We start from the raw sequence: 24,847 nt of genomic DNA, 5'->3' as shown, positions 1-24,847 counted from the left end.
ATTATATTGAGTTTTGACCAAAGTATATTTGAAATTAGTATTATATTAGGCAATCTTTTATTACTAACAAATTTTGACTTTGACCATGTCTATCATAAATATCATATACTCCATATAAGATAATTTGTGATTGACTCGCAATATATAAAAAGTTTTCTTCTTTCATAAGTTACATTATTTTTCTCTCTTAAGTTTTCTTTTTATGTCAGAGATGTTTAAATTATACTATTCTTCTCTTTTAAGTTAAAATATATACTCTTCTCTTATGTAAAAATATTAGAAAAATTGCAATTTTCTTTAATTAAAGAAGCTTGAATTACACTATAATTTTCTTTTACGTTAAAATCTCTTCATGAATGAGAAAAGTATCCATAATCCATATCTATTGACACACATGGGAATTATCCGCAATAGGTATTGATTAGATATGTATTATCGGAGTAGTGATCATGGTACTTGCCCCACAAGTCTTGTTTAATTAGTTTAAACACGTTGGCATATCGTGAAAAGATAATACTCAACAAGTTGTAAAATGTAAGGAGTTTATTTACGCATAACTCAAGATTCAAAATATTAAAATGTTGGATGTTGTGTTGAGTTAGACCCAAATTCCCTACAGTTGAGGAAATCCTAAATTCACATAGTCAAACAAATGAGTCAAAAATTAAATAAAAATGGTTGATAGTTAAAGACAATTTTCAAGACCTAATCTATATGAATTTTTTAAGGGCTTGAGATCTCCTTACATGTAGGGAATCCATTTATGTTCTGAGCTAGAGATGCTCTAAACAAGATGATTTGGTGCATATTGCCTCATTAAAATCACCTTCACATTTTAAATAAATGCTATAGAGAAACTTTTTCACCTCAAAATGACTTCAAGGTTCATACATACGCATTTCTGTGTCATCTGCATGTGCATTTCCGGACAAAAACTATGGATGCGTATTTCCAAAATCATGTCATTTTTCAAAAATATGATGGTGTATGAATGAATACCAATGACACCAATCCATAATTTCATCCAACAATGCATCAAAGTAATTGCACCCTTAGAAGAATGTATAGTTCCTCCATACAGTGTTCCCTAAAGTTATCTTCTTAAATTTGTTTAGTTTCATACCAAAGTTGGGGTGAATAAAAAATGGTGTCTCAAAAATCTGGAGAATACCATTTCTAATTTCATGTTATTTTACAATCTGTTATCAACCTATACAAAAATATTCCATCCAACTTCAAATTGTTGTCAATCCAAGCTTAAGAAGGTTGCTTGCAAGTAAAGAAAAGCACAACCATCATATATTTAAGATTGTAAAATGTGTGGCCACCAAAATAACCTTGTAATGTTGCTTAATGGTTCATAAGATGCGAGTATGCTGAGCTACTACTAGTGCTGGCTTGAGCACCATAGCTTAAATTTGGGTGCAAGAGTTCTGCCTGTGGAAAAGAATTATTCGACGGCACGTCTAGCAGCAAATCCTGATCAGAACTCTCCTCGACAAAGTTAAAAGAATCTAGCAAGTGTGAGCTAGCATCAGGAGGCAAAGGAAATAGGCTTTTTGGATTATAGAAACTGCCATCATCGACAAGTTTTCCCTCATAACTAGTCTTTGTGATAATTCTTTTGGGGCTCCTCATTATTGTCTTCACCTCTGAAATTTGTAAGATATATGTGTTAAGAATGATTATTCAGTTAAATCATATAGACAAGTAATAAACGAGAGTAAAATTCTAAGTTCTACTAATTAGTTAACGACACAATGTTAAAGTTAAGCAACTCACTTTAAAGGTAAGTAATATCAGTCATTGATGAATAAATCAATGGTTGATATTACAGCCACCTAAATACTAAACCATGAGTGTTGAAATATCAGCCATAATTTCCAACTTTCTAGGAGTCAAAATTGTATCGGAAGGTCTTATGATATGTTTTTTAGTCTAATTTGACATCAGATTTTATGCTAACCTGAAAAGTTCTGAATTCTGCTATCATGCTTTCTCTTTGTGTTTGCAATATTGGCTGATGCTGCAGATCCCGGAGTATCGGATTTTTCAGCTCTATTTTTACATCTCTGCATCCACAGAAGGGAGTGATAATTTATAAGTATCAATATAATTCTTATTTATCAGAACAATCTCTAATATCAAGATGATAAACAATCATAAACCTTGAGTAAATGATAGTGTTCCACCCATTTCGACTTTGTAAAATTAGAAAGTGCATATCTTTTCAAAGTTTTGCAGTCTTCAGGTTTTGCCCCCGACAAAGAGATATCAAAGACACCTTCCACAAGAAGCTGCTGAAAATAAGTTAAGTTCTCCTTGAATTGAGAGCTATCGAACATGACGTTAAGGCTGCACAAACAACAATACAAATCGTAAATTGTGATGGACTCAGTCTCAAACCATCCCATTAAAAAGTCTCATGTTGTATGATGCACCATCGTGTTTTACAAATTTTTTAAAAGAAAAAAAAACTGAAAGAGTATAATACTAACCTATCAGGAAGTTTAGCAGTATCAACCGCAGGAAGAAACTTAAACAATTGCTGTTGCTCTTCATTTGACAAGTTCCTCGAAAACTCTTCATAGTTTACCACATCCTAACCACACATAATAACAATTACGTTAAACATTCAGCGATTAGATAGATTTGAGGTGGTAACCTACAAATATTTTATTATAAATGTTTATCTTATACAAGCTAAGACAAGAGTTCAACTAGGGGAATGTAACTCACATTTAAATCTATTAAGCAAAGTGGTGAATCATGACTTTCAAGGATTTGTTCTCTTTCAATCTGAGACTTGTCACTGAAATTTAAAAAACGGTAACATTAATGGCAGCATAGTATGTTTATCATAGATTTTTTATCATTGCAAATAATTGTTTTTAGAGGTTAACGACGAAGTTAATTCTAGTGAAAGAAAGCTTGCCTTTTAACTTGCTCCTGCTTCATTCCATGGACTGCCGAGTTCCTGGCCTTTCCAGCTCCCTGAGATGAGAAGTTCGTGCGACTGGAACCATTATGCGTAAGAACAGCACCAGAATAAGAATATGCTTCACTCATCAGATATTGTCTATTATCGAATGAAAGAGAGCTAGCCTCAGACTCTTCATCACGAGCTACATAGCTAGGATGCCTAATGAGAACACTTCCGTGTCCTATCTCAACAGAAACCATTGGTGCTTCACTTTCGTAAAGAAGATCTTCTTCAGAAGATGCAGAAAAATAAGACTGTTGTTCGTGAAGAATCGTGCATAAATCTTTTGTGAGCTTCTCAACAGAAGAAGGCTTTGAACGACCAACACATGTCCTCTTTTTTGAAGGCACCGTGGTATCCCACACCACTGACTGAGCAGGTCCTAAATCAACGAAACAATAAATTAAAATCAAATGTTTTTTGGGAAAAAACAAAGGGTTACATGATGCATACAGTATTTGTTTTAATATTTGGCAAATAATGATGAACTATACAAACAAAGCATATATAGATTATTAGTGTTTGGACTTTGGATACACAAAAAATAAGTTATGACATGTTCATAAGTTGTTTTCAACTTATTTAAAACTTCTAAAATAGTTTATGAATAAGTGCTTGATTGAATGAACACTTAATTAAACTGCTTACCTAAATACACCATAGAAGCAAAACTCGCTATAAAATCTATACTATTTTGAAGGAATGCTCAATTCCTTAATATGTTATGAAGAAAAATCTGTCAATGAAATCAGAACAAACCTGTCAGATCACTAGCATCTGTGCCGCCAAATTGGGCACAGCTTTCTGAGTTAGACAAGGCTGATCCTGAACTTGATCGATTACTTATATCTTCGTCAACAGCCTTTTGGAATCCCTGGTTGTAATCATATGCAAACCCACCAGATGCTACATTATCACGGTTCTGCTTCCGTTTGAGCGATTTCACTTCTCTGTTCTTATTTAACGATACGCTCTTTACCCTGGAAGCCTTTTGATCATCAAAATCATCAGTTTCAGCCCGAGCATGTAAGGGCGTATAATTCGCAAGTGTTCCCTTTGTCCTCCACCGAGAACCACATGCATTGCATAGTATTGGCTTCTCTGGTGGTCCATTGCGCCAAAGTGGTGTGCCTGATGCAATACTCAATTGTCAGAACTCAGAACAAATATGTCTCAGATTGGATAAACTGCTAACAAACACAGATTCATATTTTACCGACAATCCAAATCACAATGCATATAAAAAGTAACTTGATACCACACAAGTGCACAACACATCACTTAAACAGTTATTTTGGATTAATACATATCCGTAGCTCAATACCTTATTGTCAGGACAAGAAGATATCGATATAAAAACAAAACTCAAAGTAGTTAGTGATAAGACTCAAATTAAGAACATTTATATCCTCAAGGGAAATTTTTTATTGCATTTGAGCTGAAATGATCAACAGCAACAGCTAAGTCTCACTATAGTCGTGTTAGAGTATTGAACAGAATACTAGTAGCAATGACTTCAACACTTAAGAAAGTAGGAAACAGCTTAAAAATAATCTGAAAAGGCAATGAAAAACTTCAAGGCTCAAGTTACAAGAGTAGTTAAATTAAGGTGATTAGTATTGTAAAACAAAAACAAAACAATCACGAATCGAGAAAGCTTGAGGGTTGATTTTGCATTATCCACAATCCAGAAAGCAATAGAGCAAGAAATGATTAAGGGATAAATGCATTGCTTGTCAAAGATCTTCTGACACATTTAGAATTTGTTTCGCAGAAAAAACAAAAACAACCTTATAAAATCATTTCAAAAGATAAGAATGAATTAACTTTTGACATTTTACAACTGCATAATCCATTATCTCATTTCCATTGAAATAAGAAAGCACTTTTTGATGAAAAACTTAACAGTATCAGATGTTGTTCCTATCAATGTCACAAATCTTCAACTCAATCAACTCTCCTTAATTTTTCACCACTTACATTGTCTCGGATTTCAAACATAGTCAACGAAAACAAAGACCAACAACAAATGAAACAAAAATCTAAAATAAAAGTGGAAAAACAACACAATTTTCCACAACTTTCAATTCCAAATGCTCAAAGAAACAACATTAATCCTACTTTTGAATCTGTATACATCCATAATATTAATCAAAACATGCCTAATTTTTCTTAGTTTACATTTGATAAAGTCTTCAACACATCTCAATTTTCAAATAGTTGCAGAATATTATTTTTAAATAATAAAAATAATAAAGACCTTGAAAAAAAATTATATATATATATATTGGAGAAACAAGAACTCACTTGTAACTCCACAGTGATGGCAAGGTCCATGTTTACCCATGTCTCAGAAATATGAACAAAAATTTGCAGAATATTAGGGGGAAAATGTATTTTTTGACCAAAATAAAAAAGAACAAGTTTTTATTATTTTTAAAAAAATTACAATAATAATTATATAAAAGGGTTTTGTTTTCTATAGCAAACCTAAATTGATAGTTTGCAAAATAAAGCAAAATCCAATAGACCCAGAAGAAAAAAAAAATCTTTTTTACTTTTTAGTCAAAATTCAGAAAGAAAAAAAAAACCACAGAAAGTAACTATAATTGAAGAGATTGATTTATATGTTTTAGGTTGGAATCTGTACAATTGAATGGAAGAGAAAAGAGCAATGGAGAAAAATCTGAGAAATTGTTGTGAAAAGAGGAAAAGAAGGTGAAATGGTGAGAGAGATGAGAAGAGAAAGGGAGAAAGTCAGTGTTTGTGACCCTTTGTTTTTTGTATATCAAGTAAATGTTTTAGCTTTTCTTTTCTTTCTTTGTTTCAAACCTTTTTTTTTTCTTTATTTAAATCTATTTTTCCTTCTCTTCTTTTTCTATTTTGTTTGTTGTTGATGTTATTTGAAAATTTTCGATCTTGCATTAATTAAATTAATTACATTTTTTTTTTTTAAACTCAAGTTGGGGATGGAGTTCACGACCTTTTTTTCACTGCCAGCATAGTATTCGGCTCACATGACTGCCTAATCTAGTTCGGTGTCAGTTCTGACATCAAGTTGTTTCAATCGCCTCTCGATTGCAGTTGCGAGGGTCGAACTGTGTTGCTTCCTACCAAGTTCAGCGTCAATTACCATTGGACCAACTAACGATCGGTAATTCATGACATTGGCTAAGCTATAAGAAACTTGTGTCATTATTCGGTAATTAAGTACAATTTTAAAATAGTAATTATCTACGTGGTTGTATCTTAATTGATAAAGATATTGCAAATATATAAAGGTTGAGAATTGAATTTCAGATTTTTCCACTTTATTCATCTTAAATGAGGAAATTATGACTACTAAACTACTCGACCAAAATAATAGTATTTTAAAAGGAAAAAGCTAACGTCACATATTAGTGATTAAAAAAAAATTATCATAATTCATGCATCTAATTTTCTTTTTAAACTTGATCTAAATAAAAATATGAGATTAATATGAGCTTAACTTACTAGAGAAACATAAGGGTAGGGGGAATATTATTGAACATATCCTGCTGACTATGGACTTTTCTTATTTGCTTATCAAAAATTTACAAATCCTCATCAAACATTTGTCAAAAAAAAAATTCCTCATCAAACAAAATCATAAAGTATCTCATCTTCACCGTCCATTTTATAGTTGTCAAAATAGTTATATTTTTATTATTTTACAATAATAAATAACTTGTTTTAAATGAATATTGCAAAGGGAGAGAAAAAATGTAACCCACATAAAATGAGAGAAAACAACAAAGAGATGTCTTTGGCCTTTCCCAATTTTTATTCCTTTTTTTAATAGAAGAGATGAGATTACTAATTCATAATTTTATTATATTCTCGTGTGTGTGATGACATGATGTTGATGAGCATTTAATGTGATTTTTTATTATAAGAAGAAACATGAGTGTGTGACGACTATTAGTGATAACAAACACAATTATTCACCCTTGGATTAGGAAAGTGAGGTTGATATTTCAAATCAAATGGCTAAATTCAAGCATTAGTTTTAATGATTTTATTATTATAAGTATAACTTTATTATCTCAATCAAACGGTGATTAAGGAGTTTTGTGAGCTAGCCACATGATTCTTGCACGTTATTGTTCATCTTAGATAGCAAGTGTAAAAAGAAATCTATAATAATAAGCTATATATTTATACCAAGAGATTGGATTGAAATTCTTGCTGTTTTTTTTAACTTTATTCTCCAAATTTAGAAATGATTATTTCTCTTAAAATTAAATTCTAAGAAAGACAACATGGCAAACGGTGTGTCCATGATATATACATAGCATAGCATAGCATAGCATAGCATAGTGGGTATCTCGTGTATATGGTGCCTTGTAATTTTCCTTGTTTGCCAATTTGTGTAAAAGAAATTTGGTGCAACATCTATAAGATTGTGCCATAAGGTAAAGGACATAATGGAGTATTTTTTGGGTTAAATATAGACTATAGTAGTATTTTTTATTCATGTAAATATATAGTGTTTTATGATATTGATCTCACCAAGTTTTTTTTTTCTTTTGTTTTGTTTTGCCTCTACAAAGTTGAAAAATATTATTTTGATGGTTAAAAAAAATGTGAAATATGTTTTCTTTTACTATAGTACTTCATCCATCCCAAAATATAAGCAAATATGAGTCAAAGAAATTTGATGTATCTTGTTAAAGATTTAGACTAAATACATTCATTTTTGTTGACCAACTTTTGCTTATATTTTGGAACGGAGGAAGTGAATGTATTTTCTTTACAGTCATTTAGCAATGATCAATCTCAGTTAGAGAAAATATGGTGTGTATATAAGGTGAGTTTTCTCCTCTCAATTAAATTTTCATTGTTGGATCTAACTTAATCTTATAAAATCAACTTATAAGATGAGGATTGTCTCGCTTATACGCATATTTCAGGTAATCTTTCAACCAATGTGAAGCTTTTAACACACCTCTTAGGCTCTTACACTCAACACTATTGACCTTGGTGTGTGCATATAAATGGTGGATGATTCGATAAAATTTTTTTTATAGCATATGACTTAATGGATCTTGAACCGGCTCTACTACCATCTTAAAATTTTGAGTTAGGGTCAACCTAAATTCTAAGAAAGTAAAATTTAGAGATCGACTTTGCGACTATTCGTTTAAATGGTCCAAATTCTTGACCATTTGAATCATATAGTGACAAAATTTTAACAATGTGACACCCTTTATTGATAATAAATTAAAAGTATAAAATATTATAAACAAATTTAAGTGCATGAAAAAATTAAAATGAAAATTACGAGGGGGTGAACTCGAATTGGTGAGAGCTAAGCATGTGTCAACACCCTCGTCTCTACTTAAACTCTTGATATTGTTGAAAACTCAAATTAATCTACGGTCAATAAAAGTGGGTTTTCTATGTCAAAGTTTGGGCAAATAGCCATTGTTGCACATCCTACTGTCATGCCTAATCATTTACTTAAGATATAGACTAACATTAAAACTCGTCATTCTTCTTCTTCTTCTTTGTGTCTTATATATATCTCCATCATCAACACTACGTCAAATAAGTAATTTTGTCTCTCGATTATGAATTCTTTAACTCATTCAAAGAGTATTAAGTAGGATTTTAAGGATGTTACAAAACTGCTGAACTAGGAAAAGCATGAGTGAACTAAAAACATAAAGACATAGGTAAATGAGAGTAAATTAAGTTGTTTAATTAATCGAGTGTGTTAAAATGAGGTATTTTTAAACATGCAATCATATTGGACATGATCTACAAAGACCCAGCTTTGGCCTATTTATTCCATGTTACTTTGACTAACCTTGACATTCACACAACCCTAAAACTAAGAAAGATTCAATAACCCCATCTTCAGCTATCCTTAGTTCGATTACCCAAGCATCGACTTACCTTAATTCGTTTATAGTTCATTTTTTATTAACAATTTATATTAATTTTAGGTGTAAACATAATTTAATGAGCATACATTGTCGGTATAAACAATTTTACCCTGAAAATATAATAATGTGAGACTACAACTTTTTCATATTGTGCCGCTAATTTTACTTAAAATAAAATAATGTTGAATGATGCGTCAAAATAATATATTTTTATTGGAAGTTAGTTATACAGTAGTGTAGTGAATAGAAATTTCACCTTAAAAGTAAATAAGTGGAGTGTTGGAATGTCAAATCTCAACTTCTGCATATATAATGTGATGTCTCTACTAACCGAGTTATACTCTCAGACACAAAATGCAGATTTTATTATTTCAGTAAAAAAGACTAATAATTACATCCATAAAGAGCGTTTGAATGCATCTGCAATCAACAAATTAGGTTGGTGGTCTCTCCCCTCTCTCAATCGGCCCTAATTTTCTTTTCTCAAGTCTCCTTCTTCTTCTTCTTCCTTGAGTGGTGAGGAGGTGGTTTTAGGTCTTTTTGGCCTAAAATCACTCCTCCGCATTTTATTTTCCTCCAGTTTAATTTAAATAAGTCATTTTCACGTAACCAAGTTTTTTAGTTTTTTCTTTTGTTGTGATTTTAGTCGTCTAAGTACGACAGTGTGTTGATCGTCGTCTGATTGGTGCGGCGTTTTGGATTATCTGTCGTGTTACGGTGTTTGTTTAGTTCATATTGAAATATCAACTTTAATCAATTGCAGATTCAATCAATGATTTGGACGTCAACGTTGTAGATCCGGAAGCATGAACATTCCGGTAACTTTAATTTTATCATATTACTTGTAGGCATTTTGCCGTTGTATGCTATTAACTTGAATGTTGTGAGTTTGTTCGCAGATTCATCCTTTTTGTTTTTAGCGAAATTGAATTTATATTTACATTTGATGTATTCTATCAATTATTGGAATGAATGAACATGTAAGAAAAAACATCGTTTGAATGAATGAGTGAGTTAATTTGAACTAAATTATTTCTGCATTTTGCAACAAGAATATCATATTAATTTGGACTAAATTAATGATTATTGTACACTTTGTCAATAAACACTATATCGGTTTATCATATCAAACGGTCTAAAAGACCTCATTGAAAGAAAAATTGAATGGCTGACAAGACATTGCAAATAACATGCATCACTTGCATTATTAGAAACTTTTGTTGGACCAATATTAAATAAAAGTTAAGACACATTTTTCTTCACTCATAGTGGCCTTTACTTAGGAACATATGAACCACCAACTAGTCAGATATGTTGATGATTTAAAAGCTAAATTCAACCATAGCTATTAGGTAACCCACCTCCTCCCGAATCTACCTTTTTTTGGGGTCATAGTATACCACCCTCTTCAGAACCAAACAAAATACTATTTTCATCCTAAGCTATTTCATATTGGTACAGTATATGTATATATAATATTTCCAAACAAAAAAAACCATTAGGTTAGATATATGTTTTTTATTTCCAAAAATACAACGTTTTCTTAATATATCATAGACAAATTTACAAATATCATTATACTCAAACACACAGCAACAAAATTTTGGCCAACTATCAAGGATGAATTTGTCCAAATAATAAAATTATTGGTCTCATTAAGCATGTAGTTAAGAGTTCGAATTTTGACTTATGTATCTGGAAAAAAATTGGTTGAAAGGAGAAAATTGATCTTATATGTCCCACTAACTGCAATGAAAATTTCGCAATGATATTATGGTAATAATTTTTTTTGACAGACTCGTCAACAAAAAACAATATCTTAATAAATTACTGTCAACAAAGTTTTTATGTGGAGAAAAACAACAATTAAAATTACATCTTCATAGAGTAAATAAGTACTAGTTAACATAACAACGCAAGAGAAAACAATTACAAGATAAATTTTTAAGGTAATAGTTAATTTGTTGTCTTATACGATATTTAATAGACAAAATATTATTTGATATTTTAGACAACTTTCTATTAAGAACAAAAAGTTATCCTATAATTTACTGAGTGGTAAAAATTGTAACTTTTGTTTAATCTCTTACATTTTTCAATTCTAAAAATAATTTTTAAATTAATCACAGTATAACTAAAATTCTCATTTTCACATTTTTTAACCTAACAAATACATCCAATGTGATGAGATTATTATCGTGATAGTGAGATTAATGGTTGTGGACCAGGCGGCTTTAACTTAACTTCCGGCCACGTATACTGCAAAAGGGTTAAGGTGCAGAGTGGATTTATGTGGTGAAACGTATAAACTTTTTATATATGTCCCTTATTCTACTTTTTTAATGTGTCCCATTTTATGCTTTTCTAGGTGGAATATAAAATGTTTTTTTTTTTACCCTCTATTTATAAAGAAAGAAAGTCTTAGTAATTTAAAAAATTTAACGATAAGGTTTGTAAAATCTCGCAGAAAAATGGTTTCATTTTGAAATCGAACTTGGATCACCCGAACAATTTGTTATTTACTGAAGTTTATTAATCATTTGAACTAAATCATTCCTTTGGTGAAACTCTTTTGATTCCCCCGAAAAATGTGTCCCTTCCATAAGTATAATTCAATTTATTATAACCATGAAAAATGATTATAGAGATCAAAATTCAAACCTCAAAATTTTCATTTATTTATATTTAAAATGTATAATTTTAGCCACTAAATTAAATCTACGGAAAAGATAAAAATAACATTTTCAATTGTATTTTAGATTTTAGCTGCTACTTAACCTAAATGTCGACTACCCCTATTATTTTTTTATTTTTGTTTTAGGCTTCCAATTCTAAAAAAAAAGAGACCCTACTAATTTAAATGTCTTCTAAAAAATAAAAAAATTTAAATTTTATTTCAGCCATAATTTGGACTAGATCAATCCTTTTACTTAAATTTATTAACTATGCGATCTCAACCATTTGATTAATCCATTTCTTTGTATTATTAAAAAAGTGTTCTTATAAAAATTAATTAGTATTAGAATATGTAAATATTTTTTATATTTGGAAAATATTATCTTACATATTCTAAGAATTAGTTCATGCTAAACTTATGACTAATGAGAAGTGAAGAATTAAAGGTGGAGTACGACTTACGATGCAATTGTCTATGATGCAAGGGTAACTCTTAATCTATTATGCATATGCTTCAGAATTGTGAAGATATTAAGTTTGTCGAAAATTAATTTCGTTTAAGTTAAACAATTAGTTTTTTTTTTAATAAAATTCATTAATTATTTGAGCTTAACCATTTTTCGTTCTCTTCTTAAATTAAGAACAACGGGTTAATAGAATAGGAACAATATTTGGATGCAACCAAGTCAATGACACGTACTAAAAGAATGTAGAGTTTGAAGCTAAAAGTTAACAACTTAAAATAGAAATAGTTAGAAAGAAATAAATCAAAGGTATTAAAATTTGGTGCGTTCTAGACTTGATTTGTCACGTATCCTTGTCTTTGGCTTCATCGTCGTGGCTTGTTTTTTTCTCTTTTAAACATGAAAATATAGTATATAATTAAGCTCCATGATTTGTGAAACATTGGACCAACAAGCCTACCATTTTGCATTTCATATTATAATATGATGATGTCTCTTTAGTACGACTGGTTAGGGTAATATATAGTAATATTGTTTACAAGACCATTTCTTACAAAGAGTAGTTAGATTAGATCCAAATTGATCTAAATAAAAAATCAATAAAATTATGAAATTTTTAATATAATTTTGGGAAAATTGTTCAAATTGGAATAGATTTTGAATTATTTTTCAACGTCAAACTGACTGATTTTTTTTTATCAAGTTTCATCTACAAAAGATAATTATTGGATAATATAGGAGAGAAGAACACATGATAAATTTTAAGAATTGAACAAATTTTAAGATTAACAATATTTAATAAAAACTCATAAACCGTTAATTTTAATGGGTCTTAATGATATATAAAATGATTTTCAATTTTTTAAAAATTTGACATAGATGATCTATATAATACAAACTTTCAATCCAACGTTAGATTTTGTAAAATTTGTATTCGTTATAACGATATCACAAACTTGTTCATGATGCACCCCTTGATGTGATTGTTCATGTTAGAATTGGCCTCAAATGAGAACTTCTTTCATCTCGACTCAGAAGAACTACTTTTACATGTGGTCATGGCAATATCTCTCAAATTGCCTTTCCTTTTGACTATATCAAATTTAAGATCTTCACACTATCAGACGCTTTTTGGTGACTTCCTAGTTCCTATTATCCGAAATACCTACAAAATTTCTTGATATTGATATAACATAAGAATCAGAATTTCCCCCAGTCTCATGACTGCAGATTCTTACATCTGGGGCATAAAATTTAAGTAGGAGATTATGAATTTAGAGAATTCATTTTTTAGACATACACCGATACACATTACGTGACCACTTAATCTCTTGAGTGAGATAAATCCTAGTCCTCTTATAGCTTATCTCACAAAACTGGTCACAAATACAGATTGCCTCATAGAGTCCCAAACATTTATATACCATCAATGCATGAAACTGAAAACCCACTCAGATAATCACATTGCAGAGTAAGTTCTATATATCATGTTTTACCCATTTTAAAAAATCTTGTGTGGCCCTCCATCTTACAAAAATAATACTAGTATAATAACCTCCCTTATTAGAAATAACCTCGCTTATTAGAAAACTAAAAAAAATGTCGACATTGTATTATAAAGCAGAAACACGACTAACTGCACATTAGGAGCAAGTTCAAGACGTGGAGAACACTTTACAGACAACTGTTATAGGTATCTTACTATCTTTCAAAGATTAAACGAGAAGTATCAAACAAGCTTGATCGATAAGGTAAGAAAATTAATCTCTTCTCTTCTTTTTCTTCTCAGTTCTCTCGCTTGAATTCTTAATCTGGAAAGATAATAAAAATCCAGTCAATAAACCATTTATAAGGGGAAAACAAAACACAAAAAAACAAAAGTGGAGGAGGAATCCATAAAAAGAAGTTCGAGAATCAAACTCACCATGATAACTAGAATACGGACAAAGATCGCAGCCAAATCAGTAAACAAGGTCAGAGCATGCTTCACATAATCAAGATCGCCCAAGTGTGCCTTCTCAACTATTTCTTGTGTGTCCACTACAATGTAACCCACAAACACCAAAAGCCCAAAATACAACTGCAAGAGCAGGAAACAAACACCATGTAAAAATAACCTCATAGCATTAGGTAAACAAATCTTAAAGATAATTCCACAAATGTAAGGAAATTGGCAATTATTTACCTCAAACTTAAAGATAGCCATTGAACCTCCAAAGATGGCAGAAGCAAAGTGCAACCACATAAGAATGGACAACCCAGAAGAAACCAAGCCACCAAGATATAAGTACTCTCTACGCTTAGCAACCAAAGCTGCTCCCGAGAAACACCCAAAAGCCAAGGCAGTTGCCACAAATGAAGAGAAGATGAGGCTGGAACAATGGAAAACTAACTTCACAAATCCATTCAAAACTAGAAATATATTATCCCCAAGCCCCACCTTTCCCTCCCCTTGACTGTGAAGCATGGGTACTCCTAAAATGGTGAAGTACCCGTACCGGGTACGCACCAGTACCGGATACTTGCATGGTACTCGCTTGGGTACTTACAAATCAAAATCCATTTTTATTTGATTGGTTCGGGGTGGTGGATACGGCAAAAATGTGCAGGTGGTAGAAAAATAGCATAAAATGTTTTAATTTTTTATTACATATTAATTATTGGGTAAATGATTATTTACCCCCCTGCAAAATAAGGAAATTTTTGTTTACCCCCCTATTCAAATTTTTTTTCTGTTTACCCCCTTGCAAAAAATAGATTTTCTCATTTACCCCCCTAGGTGTACAGCAGGACATCTGACTGTGTAAATCTGCTGACGTGACTTGTATATGTGAAAAAAAAAAATCATTTATATTTATTTTTAAAATTCCACATCATCTATTAAAAAAAATTATAAAATAATTAAAGCTAAATTATATATTTAGTCTTAACTTATTTATTAATTTTATTTTGGTCGCTTAACTTATCTCCGTCCGTCAATTAAATTATTTTCCGTTAAAATTTTGACAAAACTCATCACTGTATTCATCACATTCAAACACTAAACCCAGAAACTCATACAAATTCATCACATCTATCATACCAAAAAAAAAACCAAAAAATCCAGAATAAAAAATTAAAAACTAGATGTGGCCGGTGACTTTGTTCCCTGTTCCTCTCTTTCTTCTAACAAGTTCATCTTTTTCTTTTCTCCTTCTTCTAATCTACCTAAGTGATTGTTCGGAAGCTTCCTAGTTAACCATTCCAACCCCATCTTCTTTCTCTTCACAACTTCCATTTTTTTTAACCCATTTCTCTTTCACGTAAAGAATCTTAATCAATCATGTGATGGAGGAATTTGGGGTAATTTTCTTGCGATTAGAATTCTGAATCGATTATGGTGATGGGGAAATTTGGGATAATTTTCTGGGTTTAGGGTAGAAAAAATAAATTGGGGAATTTGGGGGAGTATATAAAACCTAATGGCTGTGAATTTTTAGGAATGATTTCAAGGGTTTAAATTTGTAGAAAAATTGAGAGAATCTATAAAATCCAGCAGTTACGATGATTTTATGGGTTTGAATTAGGTGAAAGAATAAACATTGAAGTTTGAAGTTTTAAAATTTTTGTTTTTTTTTTTTTTTTTTTGTAAATGTGATGAATTTGTATAAGTTTATGGATTTGGTGTTGAATGTGATGAATAATAGCGATGAAGATTAACGGTTTTGTCAAAATATAATGGAAAATGATTTATTTGACAGACGGGGATAAGTTAAGGGACTTAAGTGTAAGAATAAATAGTTAATGGAATAAAATGAAACCAATAAATAAATTAAGACCAAATATATAATTTAGCCTTAATTATTTTATAAAAATAATTATTTTATAAAAATAATTAATAAATGACATGTACCAAAAAAAATTAATAAATGACATGGAATTTTAAAAATAAATATAAAATGAATTTTTTCCATGTGTACAAGTTATGTCAGTAAATTTGCACAGTCAGATGTCCTGCTGTACACTTAGGGGGGTAAATGACAGAATCTATTTTTTGCAAGGGGGTAAACAGAAAAAAAATCTGAATAGGGGGGAAAACGAAAATTCCCTTATTTTGCAGGGGGGTAAACGATCATTTACCCTTAATTATTTATCTTGCTTTTGATGAAAATAGTTGAGGTGGTGGACAAATTCACTCAAAATATAATTATTTTGATATTCTGTATTACGGGTACCGTACTGGCACCTAGGCAACATAGGATGAAAATAAGGTTAAGGTATGATCCCAAATACCCCTTTTGATAATCAGAAAAAGAAAAATTATCATAATTCATGTATGAATGACATTATATTATATACTATATAAATATATATTATATTATATACTATATAAATATAGGAATTGACTCACGATCAACCGATGCACCAAAAGAAATGAAAGATCCCAATGCGTGGCGAACCACAAATGTAATGAAAGCATACCTTGGATCGATTTGAATAGCCAAATCAATCAAGGGTCCAATAGAGGCACCCTGAAACAGTGCCGCAGCCATCAACAAAGCCAACCTCTTTCTCTGCATAGCATAAACACACATACATACATACATACACAAAAGTGAGTAAATCAAACTGCAAAACCATAAAAGGAAAAGAAATCTACAATAAGGAGTAAAATCAAACCTCTTCATAAGGAGGTGTTGAGAGTAACCAAATACCGCTTCCAATGCCGGCAATTGTGGTGAGGAAACCACCAAGGTTGAGGAGGACATGGAGGTAAGCTCCAACAGCAGCAGCAGCCACAGCAAAACACAAGGTCAAATAAACCTACAATCATTCAAACCCAATTGTAAATCAATCCCAATTCTTGCAACGAATCTCTGTAATAATCAAAATTGGCTTAATCAAGAATAGGCATTAACAACAACACATCAAAGATAAATCAAGGAACCCTAGAAAACCAACAAATTGATAAAATTATAAAAACCCTAGAATTAGAAATTAGTCGGAATGAAACGATTGATTGAATAGAAAGAAACCTGTTTGAGATGATTCTGAACTTTGGGAGAAATTTCACCGAAGTTTCTGAGAGTATTGGAATTCCATCGGTTTGTTGAATCGAAGAACGAAGTGAAAGAAGCCATTGTTGTTTTGTTTAGGAACGCAGAAAGAGAAATATGATGATAATTGCTAAATGAACGATTTATTTATTTAGTACAATTTGAAAACTTTATAGTAAATTTATATATTTAATGTGATATGTGATATTTATAGTAATTTAATTAGGTGGTGGAGGATACTAGTAATTTCGAAGAAGGTTCGATGCAATGCAATTGCAAATGTCATTTTCTTTCTCACCAAGTAAAGTCATTCATTTTTTATTTATTTTTTCGAAGCAGTAAAGTCAGTCATTTGTCTTCATAAGTTTGGTATTTTTTGCTAAATAAATACGGATTTAATTTATCCACGTAATACAACCAATTACAGATAGACAGATCAGCATCAACGTAATACGAATTTATCATTTTATGAGTGAAAATAAATTCCATGGAAACTTACGAAAGTCAGAACAAATCACGATGGAAAATTGCTGATGTCATAACTATGGATAATCAATAAAAAACAAATGAAAATTAATTACCCAGGTAATTTATTACACGCTTCCGTTTTATAAGACTCATTTTGACTAAATGTACTCATTCGAACACAAATATAAACAAAAATACATTTTTTAGATTCATTGAATAATAGATGTATTTAGTCTATATTATATTCTAGATATATTTGTTATTTGATAAATCTAAAAAGTGTACTTTTGCTTATATTTGTGTTCGGAGGAGTACTATTCATATGTGTTGTTTTGACCGTATTTTTCTAAAAATATATAAATATAATCATATGAGATATTGTTTGATTTGTTTCGATGCATATTTTTAAAATATCAAATTTCTATAATTTTTACTAATAGAGAATTAAAGATATTCGTAATAAAAATTGTGCATTGACATACATGCAATGACAAATGAGTTCTTATATTTTGGGATGAAATGAGTATTACCTCTAATTTTTAATATTAAATTAAAAAATTTACTTTTTATAGTATTCATTAAAAAAATGTTTTACTTGGTTTATCAAATAAATCAGATGCATCAACCTTTCAATAAATTTTAAAAAGTAAATTTTTCATAGATGAAGGAAATAGAGGAAGTAATTCTTATTTTATTTGGTTGCTAATTCCGAGTTTTAAAAAAAATAAAAAACTTGGTTGCTAATTTTTTATGGATAAATCACCTATACTTTTTTCAAAGACAACTGAAAATTAAAAAATTTGAAATTTATTCGATTACTTTCTTGAATAAAACGTCTTGTATTAGTTTTCACTTAATATTTTAAAAATCGAACCAAATTAAACTGTTTACATAGTTAAACTGGAAAAGATTGGCAAGTTTCCCAATTGATTTAATCTCAATTGTATTACAATCTTATTAAATTGGATTGAACCAATTGAGTTGCAGTTGAACCATAATCCGGTGATTTTATCGATTCAATCTTTGGTCCAATTTTTATATCATTGAATTAACCCACATCGGCTAAAACTCTATTTTTTTTAAGATAAATAAATGATGTGTGATGTGTCTGAAGTTTAAACGCCGACTCCTACATATAAAACGTGATGTTCCTACCAATTAAGCTAAACTCATGGCTACCATTAACCCACATTTTCATTACCCATTGGCTAAATTGCACTTTTGGCCCCTTAAGTTTCAGAAAGTTGCGATTTTGGTCCTCTATATTTCAAAATAGCATTTTTGGTCCCCTAAGTTTCAGGAAGTTGCAATTTTGACCCCCTATGTTTCAAAATAGCACTTTTGGCCCCATAAATTTCAAAAAGTTGCGATTTTAGCCTCCTATGTTTCAAAATAGCAATTTTGACCCCCCTATGTTTACCCCTTTTGCAAAATGGAAGTTCAAGACACTTTTCTAAATGGAAGTTTAAGACACTTTTCTAAATCAAAATGACATAACAAATCAAGTCATTACATATATGAAGTCATTACATAATTAAAAAGACATAACAAAACGCACGAAGAGTTTTCAATTTCCATTGTTTCCTATTTTTGGATTTGGAATTAGGTTTTTTTTTACGTATAGTGAAAAATCCTTTTGAATAAACGTCACGAAGTATTTGGTTAATTCTTTAGGATTTGAGATTATATATGTGTGTTAGTGAAAGAATAAATTTAAAGCATGTGACTTCCTTTTATTTTTTTATTCTTTTAGTTTTTTTAATTATAAGATGACAAAAAAATATTGACGTGGCAGCTGAGTCACTTAAGTGACTTGCCACATCAACTTTGACTCGATCAAAATTGACCTTTTGCAAAAGGGATAAAGATAGGGGTCAAAAGTGCTATTTTGAAACATAGGTGGCCAAAATCGCAACTACTGAAACTTAGGGGGCCAAAATTGCTATTTTGAAATATAGGGGGCCAAAATCGCAACTTTTTGAAACTTAGGGGGCTAGAAGTGCTATTTTGAAACATAAGGGGCCAAAATTGCAAGTTTCTGAAACTTAGGGGGCCAAAAGTGCAATTTAGCCTTACCCATTTAGTATAAAATTGATGATTTTAATAAAAGTAATTTCCTTTTCATAAAGACCTACTTAACTCTAAAATGATCTGTAAATAAATCATCTAACAGAAAATAAGTAAACTACATGTCTTTAAAAAGATTGATTTTGTGCATTAACATCACTTCATAGAAAATAACAAACAAGCATTTAATCTGATGGAAGTGATCTGATATTATTTTCAACTGCTTCATAAATCATGAACATAAAATGTACAGAATTTAACTGAAAAAATAACAATTAGAAAGAGTTTTTTTTATCAAAACTAACAAAGCATTGAATCTTGTTCTCTCATCTTTATTTTTCTTTTAAAAATACAAAGACACGCGACACCATTGAAAGCTTAAGATCGATCTAATGGTCAAGAAAGGTTGAAAGTCAGAATGCCTTTGGCGCTCTGATGTTAGAAAATCCGGATCCTTGAATGTATAAGGATGACCAATTTAAAAAGTGTAAAGAAAAATTATTTTGATTTCTGACTAATAATGCAGCAATCTCTTCAGACGATTGACTGATCGTTAAGCTTTCCCTTTTTCTTTGTGCTGTGGTAGCCAAGCAGTGTATAGCAAGTCAAGATATGAAGGAAAATGGAAATATCTCGTTTCAAAGAATATAGAACTTTACACTTTTACAGTGAACAACGCTGAAAGTATGCATGCATGCAAATGTTTTGAACCGTGTCAATTATTCTGTAGACGGTGAAGAGAATAAAAATTTCAAAAGAAAGCCAAGCAAAAATCCAAGGAGACCAACAAAAATGGCGAAGGTGAAGGAAAAGCCAGGATCGCCTCTTTGGTTTCTTCGCCTTTTCAGCATGTCCTACACATTCAATACAACAAATGAGTTAGTGATATTTATTTGTAATAGCTCTAAATTCTCTCAACTATGAATATGAATGAATGCATGATGCATGACACAGTCATGATGCATCAAACAGCACAATTACCACTTCCTGTTGAAGCTGTCGCGTTTGTCTGGCAGCGGCGTCTCTTTCTTCCTTCAGGAGCTGTACAGCCTGACTCTACAATGAAAAGAAATTCCATTTCAGCATCACTGGCTAAAGTAAACTACATAACTGGACGTTTAAATAAGTTTGATAATCAGGAAATCTATGCTGTTGTTTCTTGATCAATAAGAAAAAGATAAGATTGACAGAAAAGAAAGAACAAGAGAGCTAAGTTAAGTTAAGCAGGATTTCCGAGCTGAATCTGGCATATGTGATAATCTAAAAGCTGAATCCTGATGACCTAGCACCTATATGCATGTACAGTAATTAAGAGTAGTCGCTATAACTTTTGACCATGAAAAAAATTATGAACAAAATGTGTTATGGTAAAAAAGTCCAGCGAGGAGTAAACTATTTTATATTTTGAACAAGAAAGAAATTTTATTCAAGTGGATGAAAACTTATACATGGTCATGGATGAGCCCTTATAACCAGTAAACTATTGATGTGTAGCTTTCACAGAGTAATTTGGCTAAACCAAACTCGAGAGCTAACCATAATTTCTCTTCCACACACATATCATGGTCATGGATGAACCCTTATACAGAGTGCATAATCTACTTGAGGTTTTGTTCCATTTAAAAGCTGGGAAAACACATGTATAAAATTAGAAAGAGTGAAAAGAAAACAAAGGAAAAGTTTATAACCAGATACTACGTTTACTCTGGATGAGAGAAATTTGATGGAGGAAAGTATCTATATCTTCCATACTAAGAGTCCTATAGCAGAAACTTCAATGTTTATTGAAGTTATTATTTTTACTTATCAATCACAACATGTTTTATAGCATTTTTTCCATACTACGCTCAACTCGGTACATAAGATGCAGCATATGCCATATGGTATTATTGCAAAATATAAAAAATAACCAAATCTGAAATGAAGAATGAAAATGCAACTTCAAACTGAATAGCACAAAGGGTGGAGGAAGAAAAGACACTCACAGAAGAGGAATCAAGTTTTTGTGAGGAATTCCTCCCATCGTCTTCAGAGCTTCCTTCGGGTGAGGTAGTGATATATGAGACTCTTAGTTTCAAATCCTCTATTAAATTACCACTATCCTTATTAAACTGCAAACCAAAATAGCAGTATTCATGATCAACTTTTTCTTGTCAACTTATATAACTGATACATTTTAAAGAGCAGTGTTGAATTTCTTACAGTATCTGCCGGAAGATCATCAACATCAGTATTTGGAGCCACTATTGTACTCTGTAAGAGAAACTTGTCTTTACATTGCATGTCTGGAGGGTATTCACGTTGGGCTTGGAGTGTGACTGTACAAATACAAAAATTGGACAGTAAGACAGATGCTAATACTCAGAATGCGAAAAGACTCCGAGTTCATAAAAAATTAGCATACAAATGATTGATTTCAAGTCTAGTATTGTTTAAAAAATAATAAGATCACTTAGAAAAAAGTGTATCACATGCTCATATATATGATCACTTTTGTCCTAGTTCTCAGTTATATCGGTTGAAACTACAGTGTTAGTTACGCTTACCAAAAAAAACAGTTTCGGCATTTACAGACCTAGTTCACCAATATAACTATTTTTTCGGCATTTACAGACCTAGTTCACCAATATAACTATTTTTCCTTCTATCTTTGTAGTATCATATGAAATTACAGTTTTCTAAATTTATGTCTACTGGATGGCCATTTAGTAATGTGATCACATGCATATCTCCCTTAAGCAGTTCAATCTTTCACAAAACTTTAAAAGCCTTGTAAAAGTGTTTCAAACCAAAAGAAAAAAGGGTTTTATTAACAAGAGCTTCTTGGGCAGAGAGGTTAAGGAATACAGAATAAGTGATTCTTATATGTGTACGCCAAGTAGTTAATGAGCTTCAGTGAAGGTCAATTGACTGGGAGTACCCGAGTTCAAACTCTGGCTAGAACAATCAAAAGTCAGCCAGACTTTACTCATCTCTCGGCCAAACTCCGGATTACCGAGGGCCCTTTCATTAAGAACCGGATGGTTAAGACAAAAATATTGACAAAAGAAAAAACATACTTCTAAATCAAAGAACTAGACAGATATATGAATTTGCAATGGTAAAAAGCAGCACCTCTGATAATACATGAATCCCAAGGATGAATAACACCGGTGTTTGGTCGTACAAAGTACTTCTTAGGTGAAGTGGTTTTGACCTAGCAAACAGCAAGATAATAATAATGTAAATGGTAGAATCAAACGCAATCAGAATCAATCAACTAAGAACAAGGTGGAGAAAAAAACACATTCAGCAACAACAAGAAGTAAAGTGTGGAATGTGAAGCAGTTAATTGATTACCTTGAAAGCAACATAGTTCTGTGTGTTATTGAGTACTTTAAGATCACAAAATGTTTGCTTTTCCAGCTCAACTGGTAACATAAACATCATGAGAATAATAACTAAATAAGACTACAAGCTTATTAATGAAAAGCAAAGCAAAGGAATTCATATTTATAAATGAATTTATTCTGATGATCTTTACACATAAAACGAAACAAGATTAAAGAGCAGTAAAATTCTGAATTCTTCTTATAAAGGAATCATCATCAATAAGAATCTGTTTGTGTTTCGGGCGAGATTCAGGATTCTATAAGTGGGCTTGATCCATCAGGAGAAATAGGCCCAAACATCGATTGACCCTTTCAAAGGGCTTGATCTGCCTATCTTATCAAATAAGGGCGAGACCGAGTCATGCCTAGGATAGGAACACATCTCCATTATCTCCACTATCTCTCAAACACTCTGCCCACTATTTCCTACACTCCTATATATAAGGCATCATAAGCATCACCAGGGATCACGTTATTCTTTCACCAGATGACTAAGAAAACTCAATACTCGTAGAACACACCTATATCACCATAGGACTAGGGACCCTCCCTATCGAGCTATGATATAAACATCGCCGGTTAGGCTAATTATATATCCCCTCAAATCTTTGCAGGAACAGTTTGGATTAGCTGTTTGGGAGAAACTTATGAAAACAACTAATGATAATTTGAAAAAAACTTATTTTCATAAGTTCTCCGATATAACTTATGAAAAAGCTCATAGCATATATATATATATATATATATATATGAAGACCTGGTATCCGACCTAAGGATTGACTAATCCAATGGACACCAATTCCACCTTCCACTAACGGGGGCCCATTTAAAGTTAGAGCGAGTATTGGCCTAACACAGGAAGTGACACCAGGAGGATTCGAACATCTGACCTCGAGAGGATCACACTTCAAGGTCCCAACCAGCTCGTAGCATATATGTATAAAAACAATTTGTCCTTATTTTATCTTTTGCTATAAAAATAGCATATGCAAGCTTATGCATAAGCGCTTATCATGATAAGTGTTTGTGTTATAAGCTGCACATAAGTTGTTTATCCAAATATACCCTAAAACCGTTACGAACAAAAAAAAAAAAAAAGAGGCGCCTTTCAAAAAAAAAATATATATGGTAACATAACATTCATTATTAAGATGACAATTACAACAAGCTACACAATTTGTTTGAAAATTAAATTATTTACAGACATATAGGATTATTATTAACCGATCATGAGAAAAAAAGTAAAAGTTAATTGATTGAAATTGAAGAGATGATGATAAAAAGAGAAAGAAAGAATAAGAACATACAATGAAACCTGAGCTCGTCGGGACTAATAGTAATGAGGGTGGTTGCAGTCATGACGAAGATAGAAGATGATGTTTGTTTTGCAATGAAGAATGAATTAGAATTAGAATTAGAGAGATAGTAGCGAAAAAGAAGCGAAAAGAGAAGAAAGGGAAATAATGAAATAATGTAATGTGTGGTTGAACGAGGAACATGGAAGTGCCAATGGTTACAAAGACAGAACAAATATAACGCGATTTTGTAGGCACTTAGATCGGTTCAATGAGTGTCTGGTTTTGTTGTTTTGTTTGTATCTTTTCTCTTCAAAGACACAACACAACACATACATACGACTCTGTCTGTAGAAGGAAGGAAATGCTCTTTCTCTTCGTGTGTGTTGTGTTTGTGTTGGGGCCCACTTTCTTTCATTTCATGGCTATGCCAAACAAAACCACTCACTTGTCACATCTTACTATTACTTTCCACACCTGTGTCCTTTATATCTATTTTTAGAATTTAGGTCACTTCTTTATTTCCTTTAATTAAAAGTTAGATACATTATTCAATGTATATAAATAATCTTTTT

At 31.3% G+C, this 24,847-nt stretch overlaps 3 protein-coding genes across 3 annotated transcripts; all 3 read right to left on the bottom strand.

Annotated features, from left to right (window-relative positions):
- Positions 1-1,015: 1,015 nt before the first annotated feature.
- On the bottom strand, positions 1,016-5,806 carry LOC123908578 (GATA transcription factor 26). Its single transcript, XM_045959254.1, has 8 exons — positions 5,291-5,806; positions 3,743-4,114; positions 2,936-3,365; positions 2,740-2,812; positions 2,499-2,602; positions 2,169-2,355; positions 1,967-2,072; positions 1,016-1,652 (listed from the first exon to the last, which is right to left on the bottom strand). Exons 1-8 carry the CDS (start codon positions 5,328-5,330, stop codon positions 1,351-1,353), a joined length of 1,614 nt encoding a protein of 537 aa, XP_045815210.1. The 5' UTR covers positions 5,331-5,806; the 3' UTR covers positions 1,016-1,350.
- Positions 5,807-13,595: 7,789 nt separating this feature from the next.
- LOC123908715 (bax inhibitor 1-like) lies at positions 13,596-17,257 on the bottom strand. The gene is made up of 6 exons (XM_045959433.1): positions 17,051-17,257; positions 16,695-16,838; positions 16,497-16,588; positions 14,221-14,407; positions 13,960-14,115; positions 13,596-13,846 (listed from the first exon to the last, which is right to left on the bottom strand). The coding sequence occupies exons 1-6, from the start codon at positions 17,153-17,155 to the stop codon at positions 13,796-13,798; spliced, it is 735 nt and encodes a 244-aa protein (XP_045815389.1). The 5' UTR covers positions 17,156-17,257; the 3' UTR covers positions 13,596-13,795.
- A 2,962-nt stretch (positions 17,258-20,219) lies between these two features.
- On the bottom strand, positions 20,220-24,720 carry LOC123908463 (vesicle-associated protein 2-1). The gene is made up of 7 exons (XM_045959107.1): positions 24,285-24,720; positions 22,946-23,016; positions 22,721-22,802; positions 21,809-21,924; positions 21,592-21,717; positions 20,588-20,662; positions 20,220-20,460 (listed from the first exon to the last, which is right to left on the bottom strand). The coding sequence occupies exons 1-7, from the start codon at positions 24,334-24,336 to the stop codon at positions 20,326-20,328; spliced, it is 657 nt and encodes a 218-aa protein (XP_045815063.1). The 5' UTR covers positions 24,337-24,720; the 3' UTR covers positions 20,220-20,325.
- Positions 24,721-24,847: the final 127 nt, after the last annotated feature.

Source organism: Trifolium pratense, linkage group LG2 (assembly GCF_020283565.1).
Source record: "Trifolium pratense cultivar HEN17-A07 linkage group LG2, ARS_RC_1.1, whole genome shotgun sequence".
Taxonomy (NCBI): Eukaryota; Viridiplantae; Streptophyta; class Magnoliopsida; order Fabales; family Fabaceae; genus Trifolium; species Trifolium pratense.
Note: the sequence above shows the minus strand (reverse complement) of the source record. Positions and strands in the feature narration are given on the sequence as shown.